Source organism: Uloborus diversus, unplaced genomic scaffold, assembly GCF_026930045.1.
Source record: "Uloborus diversus isolate 005 unplaced genomic scaffold, Udiv.v.3.1 scaffold_329, whole genome shotgun sequence".
Classification (NCBI taxonomy): domain Eukaryota; kingdom Metazoa; phylum Arthropoda; class Arachnida; order Araneae; family Uloboridae; genus Uloborus; species Uloborus diversus.
The window spans coordinates 38185-65056 of record NW_026558493.1 but is presented as its reverse complement, the minus strand read 5'-3'; the positions used below and the strand labels follow the sequence as shown (position 1 = coordinate 65056).

Below are 26872 nucleotides of genomic sequence, written 5' to 3'. Positions count from 1 at the left end.
TATCCATTAATTACCAGCTGAATACATCTTATTTCAATACAGAGCAAACTTCTGCCAGAACAGTCTCTAACAACCAAAATGTCTGCCAGTAACAGTCACAAGTGATCGAATTTTAATGGATAGCAGGGGCGGACTGGCCCTAAACTTTTAATGTGGAAAAAAATTCATGCCACCCCCATCCAAAAAAGTTTGGATGTAGTTTTCCAAACCTAAAAAGTTTCTAGTGTGTTTTTTCAAAAAAAAAAAAAAAAAAGGTTCCTCCAGCACCCCTTCACCTCTCTCCCCCCGCTGAAATACTAAGTTTTTTTTTTTTCCCCAGAAATCCTAATTTAACTTTTTATTTCAAGTAAACTAGTGAGCAGATTGATTTGAACCAAGCGTACAGCAAAACGTCCATAATATACAGATGATATTTTAAGGATCTAACTTTCTAAAAAATATTTGCAAGCTTAAATTGCTCTACGCAATAAAAAAACCACTGTGAAAACTGTGTGGCTTCTTTGAAAATCCGCATTTAAGAGTATTTCGTTTATGTAAAAGTAAATAAAAATCTTATTTAAAACAAAACGTAATACATTTGAGGCAGTGAGAAGCAAAGGGGTGTAAGTAGACATTTTCAAGTTTTGAGTAAAACTCGTATAAAGATCACATCCTAGGTAGGCTTTCATTGAATTTTTTTCTAAATCATGCTATACAGCGGCACCTACCAGGGCTGCTAATAGTACTATCTCTTGCCCCAAGACAGAGAAGGGGTCCACCTACCATTTGCACTGGTTATCTCCAAATTTTTAATTTTGCCTCTTGCATCCCTCTGCTTCTCACTGGGAACCGGACATAACGTCCAGATCCAAAACGTCCATGGACATAACGTCCAGATCCAAAACGTCCGAGGAACAAAACATCCGTTATGTCCGGCATTCGCTTCTCACTACCTCATATGTCCATGAGCGGTACTATTTACCCTTTAGAAAAAACTCTAACTCTCTGTATAACAAATGACTCGTTTTTTTTCTCAGAGACGAAATTGAGGAGAACTCAAAATTATCTAATTGGTTGAGAAAGTCATGGATCTATCTAATGCAAAGTGCTGGGAAACATTAAAAAAAAAAAATAAATAAATAAATAAAAAAAAAATAAAAAAAAAAAAAAACGAAGGATGAAAAGAAAAAATAAAAAAGCTTTTTAGCAGACGTTTTGTTCCTATACATTCTATTCTTAGGATGGCGCCTTTCTCTTATTTCACTAGAAAAAGGTTCAATGTAATTTTTTCCCAGAGTCTCAGGTCGTCTCAGATGGCCACAAAAAAAAAGATCCCCACCCCCAATAAAATTCTTAGGAGAATTCCAGGAAACATCAATCCCGAACAGATACGAAAGACACCCATGGACCCTGAAGGCTTCGCTTCGAACAAAGACCTCCCAACAAAGACATTGTTTTTTTTTCCCTACGTAACAAGATACGGTAATAATTAGGCAAGAACAGACTAACGTCCTGAGAGTGACCGTTGGAAAAGGAGCGGCCGTCCTCCCCTCCCTCCCCCCCTCCAAAAAAAACAGCAGTTCTGGCTGCAGCCCTCGACACAAGAACGGCCGGCCTAGCTAAGAACTTTTTTTAAAAAAATAAAATTGAGGAAAATGGTACGTACACATTGAATGCACAGAAGACGGCCCGAGTTAAGAACGGCCCATGTGGAATTTTCCACATCTCACATGTGGCCAGTCCGCCCCTGAATATAAAATAATGAATAGAGTAAAGCGTGATCATAAAGTTTTTGAAAAACCAAAACAATTCTTCATTATTGGCAAAGAAGGTTTCATACCTATTGAACTAAAATAATCCGGATTGTTTCTTCGTTCAGAGATGGAACTACACAGATGTGCTGATAGATGCTATACTTTCTGGTGCACTTCAAATTTCCGACAACAGTTGCTTTATTATAAAAATAGTAAAAAAAGTGTTGTAAAGAGTGGCTTCTCAGATCTATAAATAAGAAAACCATTGCGCAAAAAACAGACTCCCCAGCCAGTTAAGACACAGTTAACATCGCTTAAACAACTGAGCACTGTTACAGTTAATTTTTCTAGAACTACTTGCAGACTGCTTGATTACGGTCTTGTTCGAACAGAATTACCAACACTTTCCCATTTAGATGACGTCGCTGCGGATATTGAACGGTATTGTGGCTGTTGTAGTCGAAAATCCGGTTTGCAGCGTTTATTAACAATTGCTTTTATGCCGGCCGATTATAAACTCTTTTTTCTATTTCAAAAAGAAGTCTTATGAAAGTCTTTAATTTACAAACGTTGTAAAAGAAAGATGAAGTATTCCTTTTTTTACAAAATACTCTGTTTATAATCAAGTTTTAATAATTTTAAGCTCTCGGTTCCTCATCAGAAACATGGTAAAAAGCGTTCTCTTTTTATTTTCCCCTTTCCCTAGCATTTTTCATGCAGTCATAAATCTTTCTAAGGCCTACGCATGTTTATGCTGCATATAGAGTCCAGTGATTATCAAATGAAACGAGTTTCTACAGCACAACTAACAGGGGCGGATTTATAGTCTTTTGAAGGGGGGGGGGGGGGGTGGCGGTTGAAAACTGTAAAAGTCATCCTCCGCCCAGACCCTTCATGTAGGAGATCAAGGAATCAATTTCCTCCCCCCTATCACCGACTTTGAAACGTTAATAATGTTTTTGCATGTAAGGGAGCATGTTTTTTGTTGTTTTTCGATAAAATTTGCAACGAACCTGAACTGGAAGAATTCTAAATGCCGAGGGGATTGTCCCTCTTCTTTCCCCAACTTTGCTATCACGATGGACCGCTGTGTCGATCTACTGGTTTGTCGGTCTGTAGGAACTTTAATTTTCTCTGATAAAAATATAAATACGCACAAACAGAACTACGGCATTTTCCGTGAAAAAAAATTTCAAATATTTTTTAAAAATTTATAGAACTTAAAACGAGCGAGCAGAAATCAATAGGTAAAACATAAAGGAACACATAGATTTATACTCTTTCGCAGAATGTTTTTAAGGAATGAAATTTATGTATTATATTTTACCCTTTTCTCTTTTAAAAAGTAAATAAAATAATTATTTTACACCGCGTTTCAAAATAAGTAAAAATAAGTACGCTCACTATTCCAGAGTAATACTGCGCTTTGAAAAATGCCTTATTTGTTCATAAATGCATGGAAGTTGTTTGCAGCAATTTGGGCATTAGCACTAAATTAGTATTGTGTCAGTCCAGTGTAGTCCTGGAAGAAAAAGGTGGAATGACATTTTGTAATTACCTTCAACTTTTGGAAAAAATGTTATCTAATGCAGAAAAATTACTGGTTTCTATAGATATTTAATTTTTTTTTTTTTTTTTTTTTGTGCGAGCTTTTTTCGGACTCATATTAACATTTAGAAAAAAATGTAGACAAAAATTGGAATAAAAACTATTAATTAATAATCAATTTATTAATTTGATTTGATTGAGGTCATATACAAAGTTTCAAAAGAATCTGATCACAGGAAGTGGGTCAAAATTGAGTTGTTTACATTCCGTTTTACTAGGAAATTGAAACGCATATCGACCGATCCCAAGTGGTAATTCTGTAATCCACGCTATGGCTTGGTTTCTTCCATGCTCGATAGATGGCGCCACTACTTTTTCATGATTTCTTTTGCTTTCTTTTCAAAAATGTCTTGTGTCTTTTAAAGTTTTAACCATGGATAGCTTACCATCCGGCTTTACTTATTCAAATATTAATATTACAAACGATCAAAACGAAAATTTAACTTACAGAGTAAAAGAAATCACTGATGAAAATGCTGCAAATGTAAGTTTTAAATTTTTTTTTTCTTAATTTAATTGCGGATAATCCCGAAAAAAAAAAAAGATGTTATTAAATGGACAGAACAGCCGATTTAAATTATTGGAATTTAAGAAAAAATTTGAAAATTCATGTGCCTAAAGGTTTAACGTTGTAATTAATAATTTAATCAACAGTCTAATTGATACAACTATATCAACTAGATAACATTATATGCAGTATTCGGGGGGGGGGGGGGAGTACATATATATTATAGTGTGAAATGTAAGTCAGAACAGCTCTTTTACAAAAGTACTCCAATAGGCTTTCTAATTTATTTATTTATTTTTTGCAAAACACACACACACACACACACACACACACACATATATATATATATATATATATATATATATATATATATATATATATATATATATATATATATATGCCAATGATTTTTTTTTTTGGTGGTGGGGGTGTGATCGCTTCCTTTTGGGGGGGGGGACACATTCACCCTTAGTTTTATTTACCCATGTTTTGTAGCATTTTTTAAAATTAATTTCCTGTTTAGTTTGTTCTTTAACTTTTGTTGTTTTTTCCACCAGTACTTACATGTTCTTTACTAAATTGCTATGTTGGACCTTTTTTGGTTAAAAATTTTTTAGATTGTATTTGTGTTTCAATAAAAATTGAATTAATTTCTCTTTTGAATGGCTTATACAGATTTAACTTAAATATGCTTGTTAATTTTATACACAGAACTGGTTACATCAAACGATTCCGATCCGCCAATATCAACTAATTCCGATCCGCCGGTCGAAATGCGATCCGAAAACTGCTGGAAACGACAGTCCGTTTTGGAAAATTATAGGCAATTTTTTACTTTAACTTTTTGATCGCCAGAAAAAAAGTCTTTGTTCAGTAGAAATATTTTTCTAAACAATCGGGACCGAACCATATTCGGATAATTAGAACCAGAAAATGTTCTATTTAAAAGAAATAATTGAGTGTATGTGACGTTACTTAGTTGTAAAATATTTTATTGAAAATGAAATAATAAAGTAAAATTGCAAAATTAAGGAATAATGATTTGAAAATGGGACTGATAATACACCAAAAAAATTATAATTTAAAAATTAATAAATAGAAAAATGAAATAAAAATGAATTATAAAAAAAAATTGTAAACAAATTTTCAGAACTTATAAAAAATCTCCCCGAAATTCAAAAAATCCCCATTGGAACCTGAAGTAACGGGGGACATTCCCCTTCTAGAAATTGAACCCTATTTCAAACCCTGTCATATATACATTTAATTGAAAGTAACTTGCCTTTGTATTGTGATTGTCAATTTAGCAGTGCATCCTGTATGCTTTGAAGGATTATCCCCAGAAGCTATTCTGTCTGTCATGCACACAGCGATAGCTGACTTTGTATTTATTAAATCACCCTGATTTCAGATACGTTGTTGCAACACGCCAAGTACTTTTTGTATCTTCACTGTGTTGCTGTAACCAGTTCTGTGTATAAAATTAACAAGCATATTTAAGTTAAATCTGTATAAGCCAATCAAAAGAGAAGTTAATTCAATTTTTATTAAAGCACAAATACAATCTAAAAAATTTTTAACCAAAAAAGGCCCAACATAGCAATTAAGTAAAGAACATGTAAGTACTGGTGGAAAAAACAACAAAACTTAAAGAACAAACTAAACAGAAAATTAATTTGAAAAAATGCTACAAAACATGGGTAAATAAAACTAAGGGTGAATGCGTCCCCCCCCCCAAAAGGAAGCGATCACCCCCCCCCCCCGCCAAAAAGAAATCATTGGCATATATATATGTGTGTGTGTCTTTGTGTTCTTCAAAAAATAAATAAATAAATAAAAAACTAGAAAGCCTATTGGAGTACTTTTGTAAAAGAGCTGTTCTGACTTACATTTCACACTATATACATGTTTCCCCCCCCCCCCCGAATACTGCATATAATGTTATCTTATTGATATAGTTGTACCAATTAGACCGTTGATTAAATTATTAATTACAACGTTAAACCTTTAGGCACATGAATTTTCACATTTTTTTTTAATTCCAATAATTTAAATCGGCTGTTCTGTCCCTTTAATAACATCTTTTTTTTTCGGGATTATCCGCAATTAAATTAAGAAAAAAAAATTTTAAAACTTACATCTGCAGCATTTTCATCAATGATTTCTTTTACTCTGTAAGTTAAATTTTCGTTTTGATCGTTTGTAATATTAATATTTGAATAAGTAAAGCCGGATGGTAAGCTATCCATGGTTAAAACTTCAAAAGACACAAGACATTTTTAAAACGAAAGCAAAAAAAATCATGAAAAGTAGTGGCGCCATCTATCGAGCATGGAAGAAACCAAGCCATAGCGTGGATTACAGAATTACCGCTTGGGAACGGTCAATATGCAATTGAAACACCATTTCTTCATCAAAACATTGAGACATCTGGCTCATGAATAATGCCTAGTGCAACATGAAGTGAAAGAAATCCTTTCATTTCAAAGAGTTCTATAATAGGGTAGAGACTGAATCTGGCAACAGTTCCATGTTCCAGTAAGGGGAAAAATTAGAGTGGCAGAATATGAAACATTGTATTGAGTTCGAGTCGACTAAAAAATTTTAATTCTGCTTTTCGCCTTTATTTATGTTTTTAAAATGGTGAAATCTTGTTCATCATATGGTTGCACAAACAGAGCAACCGCACTCAATCAAAATTTAAAAACTTTTAGATGAGTAATTAAAAAAAAAAACTTTATTTAAGCTTGTGTTAGTGTTTACAAAAATCAATAATTTTGCATTTGATAAAAATATATTTCAAATTCAAACTATTATCGAACTCTATGATAACAGATGGTTGTGAAATATATGCAATTAACTTTTTATCGGTGATGCGATTTAGTAAATCTGTCTGAAGTTTACTCAAAGGCAACACAGTATTCTTGTTGGATACAACATACAGAAGTAATAAATAGTGCAAATAAATTTGTTTCATGTTATTAAAATTAGAGGATCATCTTACAGACTGTTAGTTTTTTTTTAAAAACTAAATGTGACATTGTAAATAAAAAATGCTGAATAAAGCTTTTATTTATTTTTTTCTTATGAAGCAGGGTTGAGTGATTTAAATCAGTTGATTTTAAAAAAATCATTTATTCACAAAAATCATGATTTTTAAAGATAAAATTTTTAAAAGTTCAAAAGGCTGAGTTTGATGGACATGAACTTTAGAGTATTTTTATTAGAAAAACAATGAACAAGCAAGTACTAATTATAAGTAATCTTACTAAAAAAACAAAAAAAATTCATATTGTTATTTAAATTTAATTGAAACCGAAGAAAAATATATAAAAATCATAGTATCAATTAACATTAAAAAAGAAAGAACTTGCAAAGTATATATATATGTATATATATATGAAACGAGATTACCTTTCAATGAAATTAAAAATAATAAATTAAATTGGATATGTACTTATTAAGAGACTCACGATGCTGCTCCTCTAGCGAAAACAGTCTCCAGGTTGCGTCACTTGCCTACACACACACACACACATACATACACACACATACGCGCACACACATACACTCACACACACCTACACATACCAACAAACACATACACACACACCTACACACACTACCAAACACACACACCTACACATAAACACACCTACACCCACACATAAACATACCCCCCTCACACACACATACACAAACACGCACGCCTACATACACACACGCTTGTGATTGCGAAAAACATAATTTGAATTCAAGATGTCAAAGTTCCTTTTTTTTTTTACTAATAGTATTTTTTTACTAATAGTAAGACTTACTAATAGTATTATGCTAGAAAAGTTTGTTTCTTATTTAAATTTTAAGAGGGCGCTCAATTTAACATTTGTCGTAGCATGGAAAATAAAATGTCACAAATTTGGAAACATTTAATTTCCCCAGCTGTGTTTTTGTAAATAATTTTTTTTGCAATATATATGCATATTAGTTTTGTATATTATAATATGTAGCATTGTTTTTTCAGTTCAATGTAATTTTTAACGGTTTAACGCCTCTCCCTGTACTTATGATGTTTGGGGGAGGGGGTTGAGCACCCTCTCTCAGTTGAAATAAGAAGTCAAAATTCTTCCGGTACATTAGTATCCACAGGTCCAAAAATATTGAGGGGTGTCCTGTTATCTAGGAGAAACCCTTTTTTTTACATGTATTTTTGAACCACCCTAGTTAAGCTAATTACTTATTCACTAAACAAGAAGCTCTGTCTAGAACTAGACGAGCCTACTTTCCCGTATACCCATACTACTTTCTAGTACCTGATTAATATTCTCAAAAATAGCTAAAATCGCAAATTTTTTCAAACATGTTTTTAAAATACTTTAAGCTGATTTCTAAGAATAAAATATTCCCCACTCATCTAAAAAAAATTTTATGCTTAAAAAAAAAAAACGAACAAATAAAATAGCAGCAACTTTTAAACAAAGCAGCTAATACACTTTTTTCCATTAAAAAAAATATTTAACAGCTTTCAAAACGAAAAAATGATAATTAAAATTAATAAGCTCATTAAAATGAATACATCATATCAAAAAAAATCTTTTCTTTTTCCGGTGTTGCCAAAAACATTTTTTAAAAATGAATTAATGCACTTACCAAAAAAAAAAAAAAACAATAAAATGTCAACTTAAGAAATAATTTTCTTTGTCAAAAAAAAAAAAAAAATCGTCTGCGCATATCTTTATGTAGAAACATAAATGACTTCGAGTTTATTCGCCAAAAACTGAGTACCTAAATTGAAACTTTAGCGTAAAAAAAAAACAAGTCATATCAACAACAATTATTTCACAGTGAAAACCATAGCTGCGGAGTCAGAGTCAATCTCATTTTGAGATAAAGGAGTCGGAGTCGAATATTTAAGAATCGGAGTAAGTCATTTCTCCAGTATAAATTTTCGGAGGATAAATTTTTGCCAAAACTACGAAGTCTGAGTCGAAGTCGGAAGTCAGAGTCCGATTAACTGTCGGGCACAGGAGTCGGAGTCGGAGTCAAGTGCCCCTAAATTCTCGGAGTTGAAGTCTGGAGTTTGGCGTCAAGAGTTATTTCCAACAAAATTTGTTTGAAGTAAATCCGCCTTCAAGTACGGAATCTACATTGACTTTCAGTTTCCCAGTAGGCACTATTGTTAAGGGATTTGAACTGTTCAAAATTGAACAGAAAATTGTTCAAATCAAAAAGATATTTTATATACAAGTTTTACATCAAAATCTTTTTCCTACAAAGCTTGTTTGAAGCAAATTCGCCTCACAGTTCGGAATTGCCCTGAATTTCCCCGTAGGCGCTAATGTTAAGTTCTTTTGAGCTGTTCAAAACTGAACAAAAAATAGTTCAAATCAAAAAGTGAAATATGGGAATGAGGAGTCCTCGCCGAGATCTTTCGAACAATAAAAAGTTTTTTCGAATCGGACTATTCAGACAGGGGTGATTGTAACTCCATGCAAAAATACCTGAACTTTTTTCCCCCAAGAAGAAAAAGTGTTTTGAAGGGCATACATATACACATTACGTGTATGCACACATTATTTATATACATAATTATTTGTTGGGGCTAAAACTCGAAGATTTAATTGGACTTAGTATGTCCATGTGCATGGAGAGAATTAAATTCTTTTAATTTTTCTCATTTCTAAAAATTTTTCAAAGAATGTTTTATCTTCCTCCATTGTTCTAAAGAAGTTCTTCTGCCCTTATATAGAAGTTTGGTAAGACCTCATTTGGAGTATGCTGTTCAGTTTTGGTCTCCTTATCTTAAGAAAGACATTAATGTATTGGAAAGGGTTCAAAGGCGAGCTACAAGGCTAATAAATGGACTTTCTCACTTAGACTATGATTCCAGGCTTAGAAGGCTAAAAATGTACAGTCTTGAGCAAAGAAGAGACCGAGGGGACATGATTCAGTTGTTTAAATTTATTAAAACGAAAGATGTTACGGGGCTGAAATTTAGCACTGAAAACAGGACAAGGGGTCATTGTTTTAAGCTATTTAAATCTCAGGCTAACATGGATGTTAGGAAAAATTATTATTTTAGCAGGGTAGTGGAACCTTGGAACAGTTTACCGGAAGAGGTGGTAATGAGCAAGGGGGTAGATAGTTTTAAGAGGGCCATTGATCTTCACTGGGGATTGTAAATTGACTAGGACCAGTCTAGCTGGGCCCAGAGCCTGTTGCTGGTCGTCACATTTGTATTTGTATTCTTAACCATTTATTACATTCATTTTCTAAAAGTGCATAAATATTTCAGAATTAAATAAGTTTGGGGCAAAAGGCGCAGAATGTATTATGATCACTGCGCAATAGGGCTAGGCGATATCCGAATTTTAATACCACGATATATCGCTCTCCAAATATCGATATTTTCGATATATATAAGTCGTTAAATTCAACATTTCATGGGAGGGGGGGACTGTAAAGCCTATTATATAAGCATCTACAACGGAGAAAAGTCGTAGGCCATCTTGGTGAATAAATATTTCAGCAATTTAATCTAATAATATAGTTATAGCAAGTATTTTCATGTGTTTGTGTGGGGAGGGGAGGGGGAGGGATCGTCATGAAGCAGATTATACCACAGAAACTTTTGGAGAAATTAATTTAGAAGAATTTAAGTCTTTTTATTAGTGGGTGGCAATTCTTGAGGGAAAAGGGGGCTTGGTAAAATTGAGGGGTGCCATCGCAGTCGGGGGGAATGGGCAACCCTAGTTACATCATCTGCATATTAAGATATGCAACAGAGACACGATATTAGACATCTTGAAAAGAAAATATTAAGGGGAAAAAATATCAAGTAACACTCCTTTCTCTTCTTATCTAGCCTTTATTCCATCTCTCACCCCAGCTGTTCTTCAATAATTACCATAGAGATTGAAAAATATGACGGTAGCTTACGCTTTAAACCAAACGAAACGTCTTCAATTTGGACTTTCGGCGTTTCATTAAACATCGACCTAAATTTTACAAAAGTGGGTTTTTCTGAAAATATAAAATGGTTCCGGTATTTTCGAAGATGAAGATACCGGAAATAAAGATGTAAATACCGAAAATCCGGTAAAATACCGGAACACAATTACCCCTGATTATTCATTCAAAAGTTATTAGCGGGGAGGGGGGGACAGACAGATAGCCCGACAGACATTTTTCTCCATCTTAATACCCTACTTTCCAATTTTTAATTTTTCAATATTTATTTAATTATTTAATTTATTTTTTGCATTATGTTTTTATACATCATTCATTAAAACTTTTTATACAGTTTAACCTCAAATTAATTGACAAAAATTCCCAGCATATTCCACCGTTATTTCCATTTGAAATTGCATTTGAGGGAAAATATCAGCAATTTGACGCAGTGCCGATATTTATTGCCAATGAATTTCATTACGTTTCATAACAAAACTACTGTTCTTGCCACTCTAATCTCTCTCAAACCGGTCTTCGTGCTTGGTCATGGCGGCCAATGGAAGCAGTATACGAGTCGTTCCTCTACCCTATTATAGAACTCTTTGTTTCATTTCAGCATGTTATCTATTTGCAGGCACCAAGTTTTTTTATACACTTTTTGGCTTCAGGTGTTCCTTTTCAAATAATTTGAGCATATCTATATCATCTTTTCCATGATGGTGTGAATCAAATTAGCCTCAAAAAGTAGTTCAAAACGTTACTTTTCTTGTGTAAAATTAAAAGTGTCAATTGTTGCACCAACTTGGGGTTGTTGGAAAGGTAATCTCGACAGGGAAAATGGTTAGTCGAATAATTATCCATAGGACAAACTGAGTTTGGGCTTCACAAAATGGAAATACCGTATATACAATTGAAGGACCTCGGATTGGGCACTCCTTAATTCGGTTTCATTTGCTTTGCTGGAACTCAATTCAGGAAAACAGGAAAGGAGTTAAATATGGTGTGTCTTTAAGGCCAATGGGATCTCCTCCCAAAATCATTTGCCATTTTATGCACATACTAAGTAAATGATGTGTTGCAATCATCAGTAGGAACAATATATTTCTTTATGAAATATCCAGAAACATAGATACATTCATAGTTTAATTTACAGTAATGTTCATTTGTAATAATCGAAACAATAATAGCTTCTTTTAAGAAAGTATTCCCAAAAACAGTTACCAGTAAAAAATCACACAAATGTCACGTAACAAAAATCACAACACTCTACTATTGCGTTGGTGCTTATTCTGAAATGTCTGCTCAACACGTGCTCTCATAAAATATATACGAAAAGAAAAGAAAAACACAAATGAGGTCCTTTAGTGAACATTTCAAATGCCTTTAAAAAATTTTATCATCAGAAAAGGTTCTTTCAGAAACATCACAAGAATTTGTTTTTATCAAAGATATTTCAAGTGAACCAACATCACTATCAAGTGTACCACACCATCATGTCATATAACAACTGGTAGTGAAATTTTTTAATTTAATTATCACAAGAATGTGGTTTTTTTGCAGTGTGTGTATCCTTAAATGGCATTTCAAATCTGATGTGTCAATGAAAGTCTTTTAGCAAATATCACACAAATGCGGCTTTCCTTTGGTGTGTGTCCTCAAATGGCGCTTTAAGCTTCCACTGTGAAAAAGTGACTTATTACAAATTTCACAAGAATATTGTTTTTCTTTTGTATGTGTCCTCAAATGAACTTTCAAATTTCCACTCCTCGAAAATGTCTTTTTACAAATTTCACAAGAGTATGGCTTTTCTTTAGTATGTGTCCTGAAATGGGTCCTTAGATTTCCACTCTGAACAAATGTCTTTTTGCAAATTTCACAAGAATATGGTTTTTCCTTTGTATGTGTCCTCAAATGAACTTTTAAATTTCCACTCTCAGAAAATGTCTTTTTACAAATATCACAAGAATATAGTTTTTCCTTTGTATGTGTCATCAAATGAACTTTCAATCTTCCACTCACAGAAAATGACTTTTTGCAAAGTTCACAAGAATATGGTTTTTCTTTAGTATGTGTTCTCAAATGGTTCCTTAGACTTCCACTCTGAGAAAATGACTTTTTACAAATTTGACAAGAATATGGTTTTTCTTTTGTATGTGTCCTCAAATGATCTTTCAAATTTCCACTCACGGAAAATGTCTTTTTACAAATTTCACAAGTATATGGTCTTTCTTTTGTATGTATTCTCAAATGGATTTTCAAATCTCCACTCTGAGAAAATGACTTTGCACAAACTTCACAAGAATACGGTTTTTCTTTTGTGTGTGTCCTCAAATGGATTTTGAAATGTCCACTTCGAAAAAATGACTTTTTACAAATTTCACAAGAATATGGTTTTTCCTTTGTATGTGTCCTCAAATGAACTTTTAAATTTCCACTCTCAGAAAATGACTTTTTACAAATTTCACAAGAGTATGGCTTTTCTTTAGTATGTGTCCTGAAATGGGTCCTTAGATTTCCACTCTGAACAAATGTCTTTTTGCAAATTTCACAAGAATATGGTTTTTCCTTTGTATGTGTCCTCAAATGAACTTTTAAATTTCCACTCTCAGAAAATGTCTTTTTACAAATTTCACAAGAATATGGTTTTTCCTGTGTATGTGTCCTCAAATGATTTTTCAAATTTCCACTCTCAGAAAATGTCTTTTTACAAACTTCACAAGAATATAGTTTTTCCTTTGTATGTGTCCTCAAATGAACTTTCAAATTTCCACTCTCAGAAAATGACTTTTTACAAATTTCACAAGAGTATGGCTTTTCTTTAGTATGTGTCCTGAAATGGGTCCTTAGATTTCCACTCTGAACAAATGTCTTTTTGCAAATTTCACAAGAATATGGTTTTTCCTTTGTATGTGTCCTCAAATGAACTTTCAAATTTCCACTCTCAGAAAATGTCTTTTTACAAATATCACAAGAATATAGTTTTTCCTTTGTATGTGTCCTCAAATGAACTTTCAATCTTCCACTCACAGAAAATGACTTTTTGCAAAGTTCACAAGAATATGGTTTTTCTTTAGTACGTGTTCTCAAATGGTTCCTTAGACTTCCACTCTGAGAAAATGACTTTTTACAAATTTGACAAGAAAATGGTTTTTCTTTTGTATGTGTCCTCAAATGATCTTTCAAACTTCCACTCACGGAAAATGTCTTTTTACAAATTTCACAAGTATATGGTCTTTCTTTTGTATGTATTCTCAAATGGACTTTCAAGTCTCCACTCTGAGAAAATGACTTTGCACAAACTTCACAAGAATACGGTTTTTCTCCAGTATGTGTCCTCAAATGTACTTTCCAACATGAAATGTACCTAAATGTCTTTTTACAATATTCACAGGAATATGACTTGTCTTCTACGTTCATTCCCATTTTAAGCTTCAAATTTGAGCAAATCACAAGGTTGAACTATGGTCACATACATAATCTCCTTGTTTGAACTCCGATCTAAAAATAGAAAACGTTTTTTATTTTAACGGGGGGAAAAAGCAAAACGTTTTCAGTTTTCAAAACAAATCAAATTTTTATTCTTCACAAAGCTAATTTTAAAAATGCCATGCGAAAAGATGTACTCTTGTAAAAAAGTTGAGATTTTTATATAATTGCCCAGCTTCATGCCCTAGGACCTGTTTATAATCTAGAGTACTGACAGAAATCGTGTTAACTATGATGGGGCTGTTATTGAATGGAGCTGGGCTAAAAGAGATATTCCTGCACATTGTTCCTGGCACCAAAATGGTCTTTCTACAACAGTCAAGAGTTCTGTTTACACAGTAAGGGCTGTTTGGAGGGGGGAGGAGGGGTTGCATCCCCTTAAATGTTGGATCCCCCTTTTACAGTAAAAATATTACAAATGCAATGTAAACAGGTTCTATTTTTTCCTTCTGACGAGTCCTTCAAACCCCAAGGTGAGTCAACCCAAACTATTTTTTCCAACTAAAGCACTGAGAAAATTCATTTACCGTAGCTTGAATTTTGCTTTTAGGTTTCTTAAACAACTTAAGCCCTTTGTCACACTAAAAATAAAATTGTGTGTGTGAGTCTGTGATTTTCTTTTAAATTTTCAGGTTATTTCTGTAGTTATTAGGATTATACAGATTTGTTTTTATTGATTGTATTCTCTTTTCTGACTTCTCAAACGAAATCATGGAAGTCCTATTGCACTACAGTAGAATACCTTTATAACGCCGACCTGTATAACGCAATTCGCTATAAACCGCACAACTTTCCAGAAGTAAACAATAAGTTTGGAAGTTTAAAAAATCCCTCTGTTTTGGCTTGCAAACATAAAAATTGTAAGGCAAATTAAATTTTGAATCAGTTTTTCATCTTTTCATCTTAATTCAAAGCTTTTAAATGAAAATCAGCATTCACAGTAATATGAAAATACCAAATGGTTCTTGAAAATGCAGTTATTATGCAAACCACGAAGCTAGCAGGAGTGCAGGATATTTCACTTTCTTGTAATAAAGAAACATATTTATTTGTGAATGACTCAATGTATAATTAGTGCTTTAACATTCACTACAGATAAAACTCATTCTGAAGTGCTAATATACAGATGTATTTTGAATATTAGTTTAAAAATTTGTGAACTGACCTATATAACGCCAAAACCTGTATAATGCAAAAACTCTGGTCCCAAGGTGTGCATTATAAAGGTCTTCTACTGTATTAAGTATCTGCAGTGTTAGTGGAAGACTTTTTGCCAATGTTTGAAAAAAAAACCAGGGGATTTTTAGAAGAAGCCCAGCCCTTTTCGGTTTTTGATGAAATACTCCGGGGTGCAGGGGGGTAACGAAAAGCTTTGACTTTTTCCTGTTTTTCAAAAAATCATACCAATCTGAATCTCTATTTAAACATTCTACCAAACTACTTTTAACTTTTATAGAGCTATAAATAATTTTAAGCAGGGGCCAATCCAGGATTTTTTTCTCGCTACCTATTTTTGTGAAAGTATTGCATCATTCTATTTTTGGGAAAGTTTTTTTATCAGCATTGTTTTTGTGAAATTTTAGACGCATCCTAATTTTCGTAAAAGAAGTAGTAGAACAAGTGAAATTTTAGTTCGAAAGTGTAAATGTCATTTAGTATTATTTTTAACATGTTTCGTTTTTTTTTTTTTGGGGGGGGGGGGCTAAAAACTTAAGAAGTACGAAAAATACCATCGTAATTTCAGCTTAATGGTCTATGTACTGTGTACAATGTAGGAAATTATTAGAAAAACGGTTCCTCAAAACAGATGTTTAATGATTGCGTTAATATTGCATAAATACATTTTGGTGACAAACAGCTAAAAATTAGTTAAAATACTACAAAAAGGTTTCAATTTAAGCGATTGTTCATTTAAACCTGCTTATAATTTTATTTTATGAGTATATTCTGTCTTAAACAGAGAAATAAATTTTATACTTTAAAATGAGAATTTTTGTGAAATTTTCGATATTTTTGTGAAGTTACTGATTTTATTACTTGATTTTTGTGAAAGTACCGATTTCAAAACACGATTTTTGTGAAAGTACCGAAAAACAGCCTGTATTGGGCCCTGTTAAGCCATGCAATTTCAGTTAGGATGAATATATTTTTACAACATTCAACAAGTATTTATGTGCTTTTTTGTTTTTTGAAAAACCTCTGTACAAAAATGTTGTCACCTTTTTTTAAATCACCAGAGGTGCTGGATGAACCCACAATAAAAATCCTGACAGCTGTTGTTATTTCTCTTTATACAAATAAGGGTCGTGAGAAACAAATTACAGCATTTGCTTTATTTTTAATAGGTAAATTGAAACATCTGTTCTCAATTTAAAAATAAACAGATAAGCTTTCATGGTGGGTGTTGTTTCGATTGAAATAAAAGTTAGTTTTCAAATCTAAATTTATAAGTACAATATAAATAGAATTACTGAAGTGTTAGTTCACTATGCTATGTGAATGTACTTTTATATTTCCATTCAACTACGAAAATGCATTCGATGAAAGACTTACTATGAACAGAATGTTGAATGTATAAAGAAGTAAAATGAAAAAAAAAAATCTTTGAAAATTACTTTTGTTGAGATGGAGAATTTGGAAGTCGTACCAGTGGGTCAATTTCAGATCTGAGCAGAGCATATTAATAACTTCTCCAACATCAATGCTGAAAAGGATTTAACCGTCATTAATAACCATGGAATAAACTCTAGACATCAAACATTCTTCTTTAAAAAATTAAAAAATACTCAATATTCTTCAAACAATTAAAATGTTCCTTCTCCATTGCAAGATTTTAGAGCACAAACCCTGAACCCAGTTTTTGCTTTACAAAAGTTAATTACTCAAAAAGCAAAGGAAAACCTTCCTGTAATTTCAGATTTTTATTTTTGTTGAGAGGACACGAATAAAAACACATTAATAAAAAAACTGACAAAATATTGACTCAAAAATCTTTTTAGTTGATCTGATATGAATCAATAATCAAAATATGGAGATGTAAGATTTGACAGAGGGGACAGCTTACAAATTTGTACCGCAATACAATTAAGTATCAGAGTCAAAAATGACTTTTGTTGTTTAAAGTTGGAGTAAGAAACCGGATTATGATACATGATAGAGACATAACGAGCAGTAACTTTGGCCGAGTAGCCGAGTACCAAGTACGAGGCCTTTCACTACTCGAACGAGTACCGAGTTCCAATTATGTTTTAAGAAATACCACCCACACACATGTGACGAATTATGAACTCATTGGAGTAGTAGTACAGAGCTCCATGTTTAAATAATAGTTTTTAAAACAAAATTCCAGGTGAAATTTAATTATGCATTTTGCATTATTTAAAAGATTTTATTTAAGTTGATAATTTTACAAATAAGTTATTTTTTAAAGTAAAGATAAACAAATACAAAAAAGGTAGGATTAATTAAGTTGGAATTAAAACACATCATATCAATCTATATTTCTAGTCCAGCAAACTTAAAATTTTTAAAAGCAAATGAAACAACATTAAAAGCACAAATGTGCAAGACATTGCAGACACGTGTTTCTGTATTACAAGAAACATCTTTTTCAGTGCATAAAATGTGAGCTAATGAATGTAAAAAAATCAGATATTTGTCGGATGTCTTTAAATCCGTAAGCTCAGCATTTTGTGCATGGAAAAAAGCATTCCTTGTAATGCCAAAACACGTGTTTGCAGTGTTCCTGCACATTTGTGCTTTTGATGTTGTTTTATTTTTTAAGAAAAGATATTTTTATACTTCTTACAAATAATTTTGGAGGTGGCAAAAATCCATTTAATAATATAAACATTTCATATTTTCTGTACTTACCTGTTTTGCCCCATTTTTAATAAATAAATTTCATCAACTTTGGGACATTAAAATATAAGATTTACTCCACTGAAGTATAACAAACTTCATTATTCTCAAAATTTGAATTTTACTTGTAAATTTGAATTGTAAATGATTGCAGTATATTATATGCTTGCACTTTTTTATTAATTGTAAAATCTGCTTTGATCAATATTCCATTTTTTACAACTACTTGGTATTGGCCGAGTACCTGATCAAAATTTCGCCGAGTACTGAGTACTTGGCAAATTGGTCGAGTAAGCTGAGTACTGAGTACTCGGCAAATTGGCCGAGTACCGAGTAGTTACCGAGTACTCGGTACATCTCTAATACATGACATCTGAACCTGTGCTGCATCAAATCAGTTGAGCCTACCGGGGGAGGGGGAGTATTTGCATGTTGTGAAATTGAAACTGGGACGGATAATTTTCGAGGGGTCTTGTTCTTATTTTAGAGACGGTGTGTTTAGTAGAATTTGCGGGGGTATGCCATCGATCTTGGAGGGGGGGCGGGGAACTTGCATTTATAATTGTATTGAATCACCCACAAGATCATGTTTGAAAAAATGTGAACTTAGCCCGTCTTTTTTCTTATTCTTGCTTTAATTCCATGATTGGACCCTCAGATTAACTAGTAGGGTTCATTTTTCTCTTCTTTCGTGATATATATATACATACACAGTCGGACCTTGATGGGTCATTCTCAGAAAAATCAGGAATTTGTGTTTCTGGTTTTTACTATAAAGAATAAAAGTTTAGAAAATAATTCAAGTGACTAAAAACACTTTAATACAACTGATGGAATATATTGAAGTTGCTAAATGAGAAAAAAATATTTTATTTATTGTTTAAATTTAGTCCACAGAATGTGATTTATCACATCCGTGGACTGTAACCGCTTCACTTTTTTTGTTTCATTATTTTATATTTTATGCACCAAACAAGAAATTAGCTACTTAAGCTATATTTTTGATCAAGTACACATTTAGTACACACTTCTCAAAAATTTAAAGTTAAAATTTAATTTTCATATTTATTTAATTGCAAGTTTAATGCCTGTAACCAGAGAAATAGTCACATCTGTGGACAGAAAAGAAAGTGCCAATAAATTCTCCCATGTGGCAGTACTAAACTGTATTGGTTGAAGGATCAACTCTCAAGAAGCCATTTTGTTCAGTGGAACAGAAACAGAAGCTTGCTTTGAGATTTCTGTGACTTTATTTAAAGTTTTTGTCCTTGATTTACAGAGAGTAAAGATCAGCTCATCACATCTGTGGCTCATACAGATTTAAAATAACCAGGTGAGATAATACAATAATTCAATGAATTGATAATATTAAGTGTAAAATATTTGTTTTTCAACTTTGAATTCAAAACTTCAAAAGCACATGTTCTTAAATGTGGGAAATGGTTGTTTTTATCACATCCGTGGACATCACATCTGTGGACACAGTTTGTCCATGGATGTGACACTATGTCAATTGATGTGATTCAAATACAAAGTTAGTTGAAATTTAAGCATTGCTATAATATATATGCCAGACATAATGTCTTTGAAAGAAAAAAAAAACTGGCAGCAAATGATATGGATATGTTTTATTTATTTCTCACGTAGGGTTTTTTTTTTTTTTTTTTTTAATATTTTGCTGCTTGTTTATGTTAAGAAATTATTTTATTTCTTCATTATATCTATCTTTCTAAAAAAACTTTCAGGCAGTATCTTCAGTTGTGTAGGAAATTAAAAATTTTTAAACCATTTTGGAAAATGTTTTAGAATTTATTTATATATTTGAAGGTTTATACCTGAAGGCATTGTCTTCATACCTTCATATACTCTTCATGCATAATCTTCATATAGACAAACCCTATTTGTAGACCCTACTGCTTTATTTAAATTATGCCTTTTTTCAATTCTGCATTATGGCTATCAAAACACAAACTGTTTTCAGGATAAAATCTTAAAAATGTTTTTTCTTTTAATTTCCAGAGTCAAAATGGAGGAAGCTCAAACAAAAAAGAAAAAAAAAGAAAAACCTAAAATTAAATCTGAGAAAGAAATACAGAGAAGAAGAGAGGTGAAAAAACTAAGTATGAGGCGTGCAAGAGAGAAATTGAAAGCTGATCCTGAGAAATATGAGGAGGTTAAAAGGAAAGATAAGGAAAGAAGTCATCAAGAAAAAAAATTTGTGAAATGAGTGATCGTGAGAAGAGAAAGATACGGAAAGGCTGGCGTGAGCGTGCTAAAAAACACAGAGAAAAGATAAAAGAAATAGAACAGGCACTGTTAATTGTCGGGACACCTCCTCAAAGCCCTCAACATCATGATGTGCCTGAAAACACCCCATCTCATTCCAGAGTTGCTAGTGGCTATAAAAAAAGGAAGCGAAACAGAGAATTAATGAAAATAGAACTAGATAAACTTAAAGAACAGAATATGAAGTTGAAGAGACAAAGGGACAAGTACAAACAAAAGTACTTCAGAGTAGAGGTGCAGATTAGCGGTCGCCACTCGCCAATTGGCGACCAAAAATTTTTAATGGCTACCAAAGATTTCAGCGCCGATCGCCACCGGGTGATCAAAGGGGAAAAAAAATCCCCCCAAGTTGAAGTTATCGATTGCACTGTGCTTTCGGAACCAGTTTTTCATGCTGTGGTAATCACTAGTGTTCCCGCTAGGCTGTTTTTGAAGGGCGCAGCGCCATGCCCTTCTTTTAGATCGCGAAATGCGCCCTGCCCTTTTCAAAAATAAGAAATTGCACCTTTTGTTTTTAAAAAATGCCTCAACCATCGTTTCGACCTGCCGCGATATCGGGGCAATTTTATTTGTCCAGCGATCGTCTGCAAAAACGCCAATGTCTTATCCTTGTTCCCAGAATTTCACCTTGAAAACGGCCCCATAAACAAAAGGGGAAGCAAATACCTAGGGGAAGAAGGGATGAGATTCTCAGAATTCAAAGAGGCTTATCAGTAGGAAACAAAGGCATGTTCTTCCCTTCTACTGAGGGCTTGTTTTTGTAAGGTTGTGGGAAGGAGTGGGGTCTTCTGGGAAGGGAGAGATCTTTGCTTCATTCCTTCCCATCCTTGATCTTCTGAGAATCAACAATGAGAAAGGGAATAGGACAATTTCCTAACATTTCAGCCCTTTGTGTCCGTTTTTCGTCTGCACGTGGAAATTAGGCTTAGCTAATTATAGCGCATTGCTAGTGATTGTGTAGCAATCTTTTAACATCTGTTTCTGGAAAGTTAACTTTCTGATTGTTTCCTAAGAAGAACATAGTACAAAGCTTACTGGGCTAAAATACAAGGGTATTTTTTTAATATCTCGGATTTTTAACCCCATCCCCCCCCCCCCAAACCGTTTGAAATGGAAACATCGCATTGACAGGACGTTCATTCAATTCTTTCCTTTTTGCTAAGTATTTTATCTGTGTATGATTCATACAACAGATTATTTAAAACACTTATTGACATAATAAAAAGCATACTTTTGACTTATTTGTGCTTTTTTCTAACTGAAATAATCTTGCACTGTTTCTTTTTCATTCATAAATATTGTATAACTGATTTTTAAAAAAATCACAAAATTAAAATGGCAAAATATTAAATTTTCACAAAAATTGTCTGAGATTAAAATCTTAGCTTGGACCAAGCTGTTTATGCATTGCATTTAGGAGCGCATACATCTGCGAACACATTTGTGTTATGAATTTGAACAACTCCAAGACTAGGAAATAGAACTCAAATAAAATCTTTTTAGTTTTGCAACTTGCTACCACTGCATTTTTGAAGCACTGCACACAGTATTTTAAGTTAATTATTCTATTTGAAGTGTAATATATTTTAAAAAGAAGAATTTATACTCATCACAATTTTGATGTCTACTAAAATACTTAATGGCACAATGCACATTACTAGGCAGTTTCTTTGGTAGGAAAGGGGGGGGGGGATCAGTTATTAAATACTGTTCTTCTTAAATTGAAATTCAAAAGGTTTTGAAATGCCTAGAATTTTTTTTTTTTTTTTACTCTTATAGGTAGTTAAAATTATGGCCTGAAAAGTGTTGAAAAACACCCAAAGCCAAGTTTCAGCATTAGCTAAATGTTCCTATGGAGTGTGGAAAATGTGCTTAGCTTAGTTGGCATTTGTGTGTGGGGAGGGGGGGGGGGTGAGCTAACGCTATTCTGAACACAAGTGCGTTTTCAGGATGAAATCACATTTAATACTAAAGTCAGTGGTGACGGCGATCAAGGTGGGGGGGGGGGGGGGGAGGTCATGGTGCAGGCTAGACTGTTTGAATTTTTGCAAGGTGTTTTAAGTGTTATTTCTCTTCGTAATTTTTTGGGGGGGAGGGTTGAGGGGCGCTCAGTTCTTTTTGAGTGGTGCATCATTGGTCTTGGATGGGGGGGGGGGACACCGCGTTGAAATAGTGCCCTTTTTTTTAAAAAAGTGCCCCTTTCAAAGGCCAGCACCTTGCCCTTTTTTTCCTAGAGTGAACACTAGTAATCACTCGTCTAGACGCGACGTCACTTACTGACCTGCAAGAAAAGTTGAAATGTTGCCCCTCTCCTCGCTGATTCGTTGACCACTTCCCGTTTGCTACACCTACACTGCGTTAGGGGCTTAGAGCATTGATCGGGGGGGGGGGGTGAAAACTGAACCCCCCCTCCCTCTGCGGTCCAGCAGATATGATCCCCGAACCCAATTAAGGTCAACACCGCAGCATCTGCAGACTTGATTTCAGTTCTTCAAAACGAAGACAACCAGCATCAAGTCATTTTTCATTATTATAGGAAAAAAAAATTTTTTTTTTTTTTTGGAAAGATTACTGTAACGTGTGTGACAAACTAAACATGGCATCAAATACATTATTTTTCTGCTGTATAATACGCTATCGATTTAAAAATCAATTTTTAGAAGTACCAAATTACTTTAAAGTGGCCGACTTACACCGGTGTCATGAAACTTTTCACGACTTGCTTCGCGAAAATCTGCTTCCCTTGTTCCTCTTACATCTTGCAAATATTTTAATATAATATTTTTTTTTTCAATCTGAAAATATTTTGACAGATGCAGCGTTAAATTAGCTTATTTAATGTTTAATTTTCATGACTTTATTTAGGGAGCCATATTAAATTTGAAATCGTACTTCGTGCGAAAAATTGCACTTCGTGATTTAGATTTCAATCCTTTTACACCTTGTAAATATTAAAAATATTTCTTAAAATCGGAAGTTATTTTGCGCAGGCTAAATTTAATTAGCTTATTTCGTGTTTGATTTTAATGAATGGATTTATTTTTGGATCCATGCTTCCTTTGTAATCGTACTTCGCGGGGAACTGCACCTCGTGGTTGAGTTTTCAATAGTTTTGCATCTTGTTCATTTCTTAATATTTTCGACAAATGAAAGTTATTTTGACGTATACTACCTTAGATTAGCTTGGTCTATGTTCCATTTTAATAAAAGAATTAATTTTGAAGCCACGCTTCCTTTGTAATCGTACTTTGCGGGGAATTGCACCTCGTGGTTGAGTTTTCAATCCCTTTGGATCTTGTACAGATTTTAATATTTTTGATAATCGGAAGTTATTTTGGCACAGGCTGCCTTAAATTAGCTTATTTTTATGTTTATTTTAAAGACTTGATTTATTTTTGGAATCGTGCTTTCTTTATAATCGTACTTCGCGGATAACTATAACCACGTGGTTGAGTTTTAAATCCTTTTGCATCTTATACATATCTTAATATTTTTGACAGACGAAAGTTATTTAGACAAATGCAACCTTATAATAGTTGTTTTATGTTCTATTTTTATAAAACAATTTATTTTTGAAGCCATGCTTCCTTTGTAACCGCACTTCGCGGGGAGCTGCACCTCGTGGTTGAATTTTCAATCTTTTTGCATCTTGTACAATTGTCTTCATATTTTTTATAAGCAAAAGTTATTTTGATGTGTGCTACCTTAGATTAGCTTGTTTCATGTTCCATTTTAATAAAAGAATTTATTTTTGGAGCCATGCTAACTTTGGAATCGCACTTTGAGGATAATTGCATCTTGTGCTTTAGATTTCCTTTTGTATCTTGTACCAACATATTTTAATTTTTTTGGCAGTCGGAAGTTGTCAGATTTATTTTAAGTTTTTTTTAAATAAATAATAAATGCAATTATTTTCGGGAAACGTGCCGACATTGCACACCAGTTTTGCTAATCTTTTTGCATTTTTTAAATACTTCAGAAGTTTTGATAATTGAAAGTTATATTTTAATAACTAAAAAGTAATAAATCCTGTTAATATATTTATTTTTACAGGCTTTATTTTAATCAATTTAATTTTATAATAAAATATTAAATCTAAACATACTTTTTTTTTCCTGTTGAATTTGAAATGTATTATTTCTATAAACGATACTAAATGTCGTATGTTGATAGGCAGATTTCTAGAGTAGTGGATAGCTACTTTATTATTAGTTCAATTCTAATTCAAACTTTTAAAATAACCATTTGTTCGCAAACTACAAATATTTTTCTAGTTTGTTTTTATTATGTGGTTTTGAATTTTAAAATTTGGTCCTACAAATTTAAATTTGCAAATATGTTGGCTAGGGGGATTCCATGAAAAGTGAAACCAGTAGGTCAAACAAATATTAGATTTTAAACTTAATGTGTTCCTCCATCCTATTTCAATCCAAATCATTCTCAGATTTCTTCAATGAGAGAAGGAAAATACTTACCAATCTTCACTGGTACTGATTTTTATTGTGCTAAGATTTTTAATACATAGATATATAAAATATATGTACAGTGAAGCAGAGTTTATACGTTTTTGAAGGGACTGTATGAAAAAAGTGTATAAGGGGAAAAACGTACAATGGGTATGCATTAAAATGTATTGGATTCTGCAGGGACCAATTCAAAAAACGTACCAAAGAGAAATGTATAAACGGTGCTTTTCTGTATATATATATGTGTGGGTGTATGTTTGGCTACCAAAAATTTGAAGTGGCTACCAAAGTTTTTGGTGTTGGTAGCCACTGGCTACCAAAGAAAAATACTAGTCTACACCTCTACTTCAGAGCAGTATCAAAGAAAGATGATACTCCAAAGAAAGATGTAAAAAAAATGCTGAGTGGTAAAAAAGTTCCTGAGATAATTCGTCAAAACCTTGAGTTTGGAGCAGTGCTGAAAAAACAAATTAATGAAAACTTCAAGAGGTGGTTTTGAGTAAGAAAAGAACCTTAGTAAGTATGATAACAGGTAAAATCATTAAGAAGTACAGATTTATGAAAAAGATTTCTCTTTTGACTTCTAAAAACCTGTTGAAACCAAAAGTTGGCTTACAAAAAAGGAAATTACATCAGAAAGTAAAACTTCAAAATTTAATTATCAGTTTTCTTGAAAATGATGATAATAGCCGGCTATGTCCGGGCAAAAAAGACACAATAACAAAGAGGAAACAGAAAAAACAAAAGAGACTATTATCTGACTCTCTGAAGAACTTACACCAAAAATTCACCGACACATTTCCAGAACACAAAGATCTTAGCTACCCACAATTTTGTCGAGGACGTCCATTTTGGATTGTTTCACCAAATTGTCATAAGCGAAATACATGCAACTGTAATTTGTGTGACAATTTTGGGTTGGTTGTGAAAAAAATGAAGTTATTAGGAATGATTGAAGAAAGATCGCCTAATGAAATACTTCAACGAATAACCTGTGAAAAAAAACTCGATTTCAAATGCTTAGAGAAAACTTGTATGGAATGCAGCAACAATGATCCAATTCAGATAGTTAATGAATTTGCAGAAGAAAAAATTAAGTATGAGCAATGGATAACAAAACGGGTAATAATTGAGACTGAAAATGGAAGTAAAATACATGCAAAGAGGAAATCAGCTGCACTAAGCATGAATTGGTTTCAAAGTTTATAATACTAATTGCAGAGTACAGGCAGCATGTCGCCAATATCAAGCATCAGTATCAAGTGACAAGTGAAATAAAGAAATCCTTAGCTGAAGATGAAGTTCTTGTACACATGGATTTCTCCGAAAATTACCAGTGTAAATACAGCGAAGAGGTTCAAAGTGTGCATTTCGGAGGATCCAGAAAACAGGTGACATTGCACACCGTCATGTTATACTACAAAATTGAAAGCAAAGAATCTCAACACAAGTCTATCTGTACTATATCTGATAGCAAACGTCATGATCCAGTTGCTATATGTGCCCACCTGAAGCCTGTTTTTAAAGAAGTAAAGAAAGTTGTTCCCAATTTACGGAAAGTGCACTTTCTGAGTGATGGTCCTAGTACACAGTATAGGAATAAGAAGATGTTCTACTTGGCCGCAAATTTAATTGCAAAAGACCTGAAAGTTGAAAGCCTCCGTTGGCATTATTCCGAGAAAGGCCACGGGAAAGGGGCACCTGATGGAATTGGTGGGTATATAAAAAGGTTAGCTGATACTATTGTGAGTCATGGAAAAGACATTCAAAATATTGATGCTCTTATATCAGCATTGAAAGAAAGACGCAGCACCATAGATATTCACAGAATTGATTCTGAAGATATCGACGAGCTAGATAAACAACTCCCTAATAACATACAAACTTTCCGAGGTACTCTAAAAGTACATGAAATTACATGGAGCAAAAACAACAAAGCAATTATTCAAGCAAGATGGCTTTCCTGTATACAATGC

General features: G+C 33.1%; 2 protein-coding genes across 2 annotated transcripts; both read right to left on the bottom strand.

Annotated features, from left to right (window-relative positions):
* Positions 1-12993: 12993 nt before the first annotated feature.
* On the bottom strand, positions 12994-13455 carry LOC129233315 (zinc finger protein 239-like; the record flags this gene model as incomplete). The annotated part of the gene is made up of 1 exon (XM_054867366.1): positions 12994-13455. A coding segment is annotated over one exon (462 nt), but the record flags the coding sequence as incomplete, so codon positions are not given.
* A 39-nt stretch (positions 13456-13494) lies between these two features.
* On the bottom strand, positions 13495-14220 carry LOC129233314 (zinc finger protein 239-like; the record flags this gene model as incomplete). The annotated part of the gene is made up of 1 exon (XM_054867364.1): positions 13495-14220. A coding segment is annotated over exon 1 (726 nt), but the record flags the coding sequence as incomplete, so codon positions are not given.
* Positions 14221-26872: the final 12652 nt, after the last annotated feature.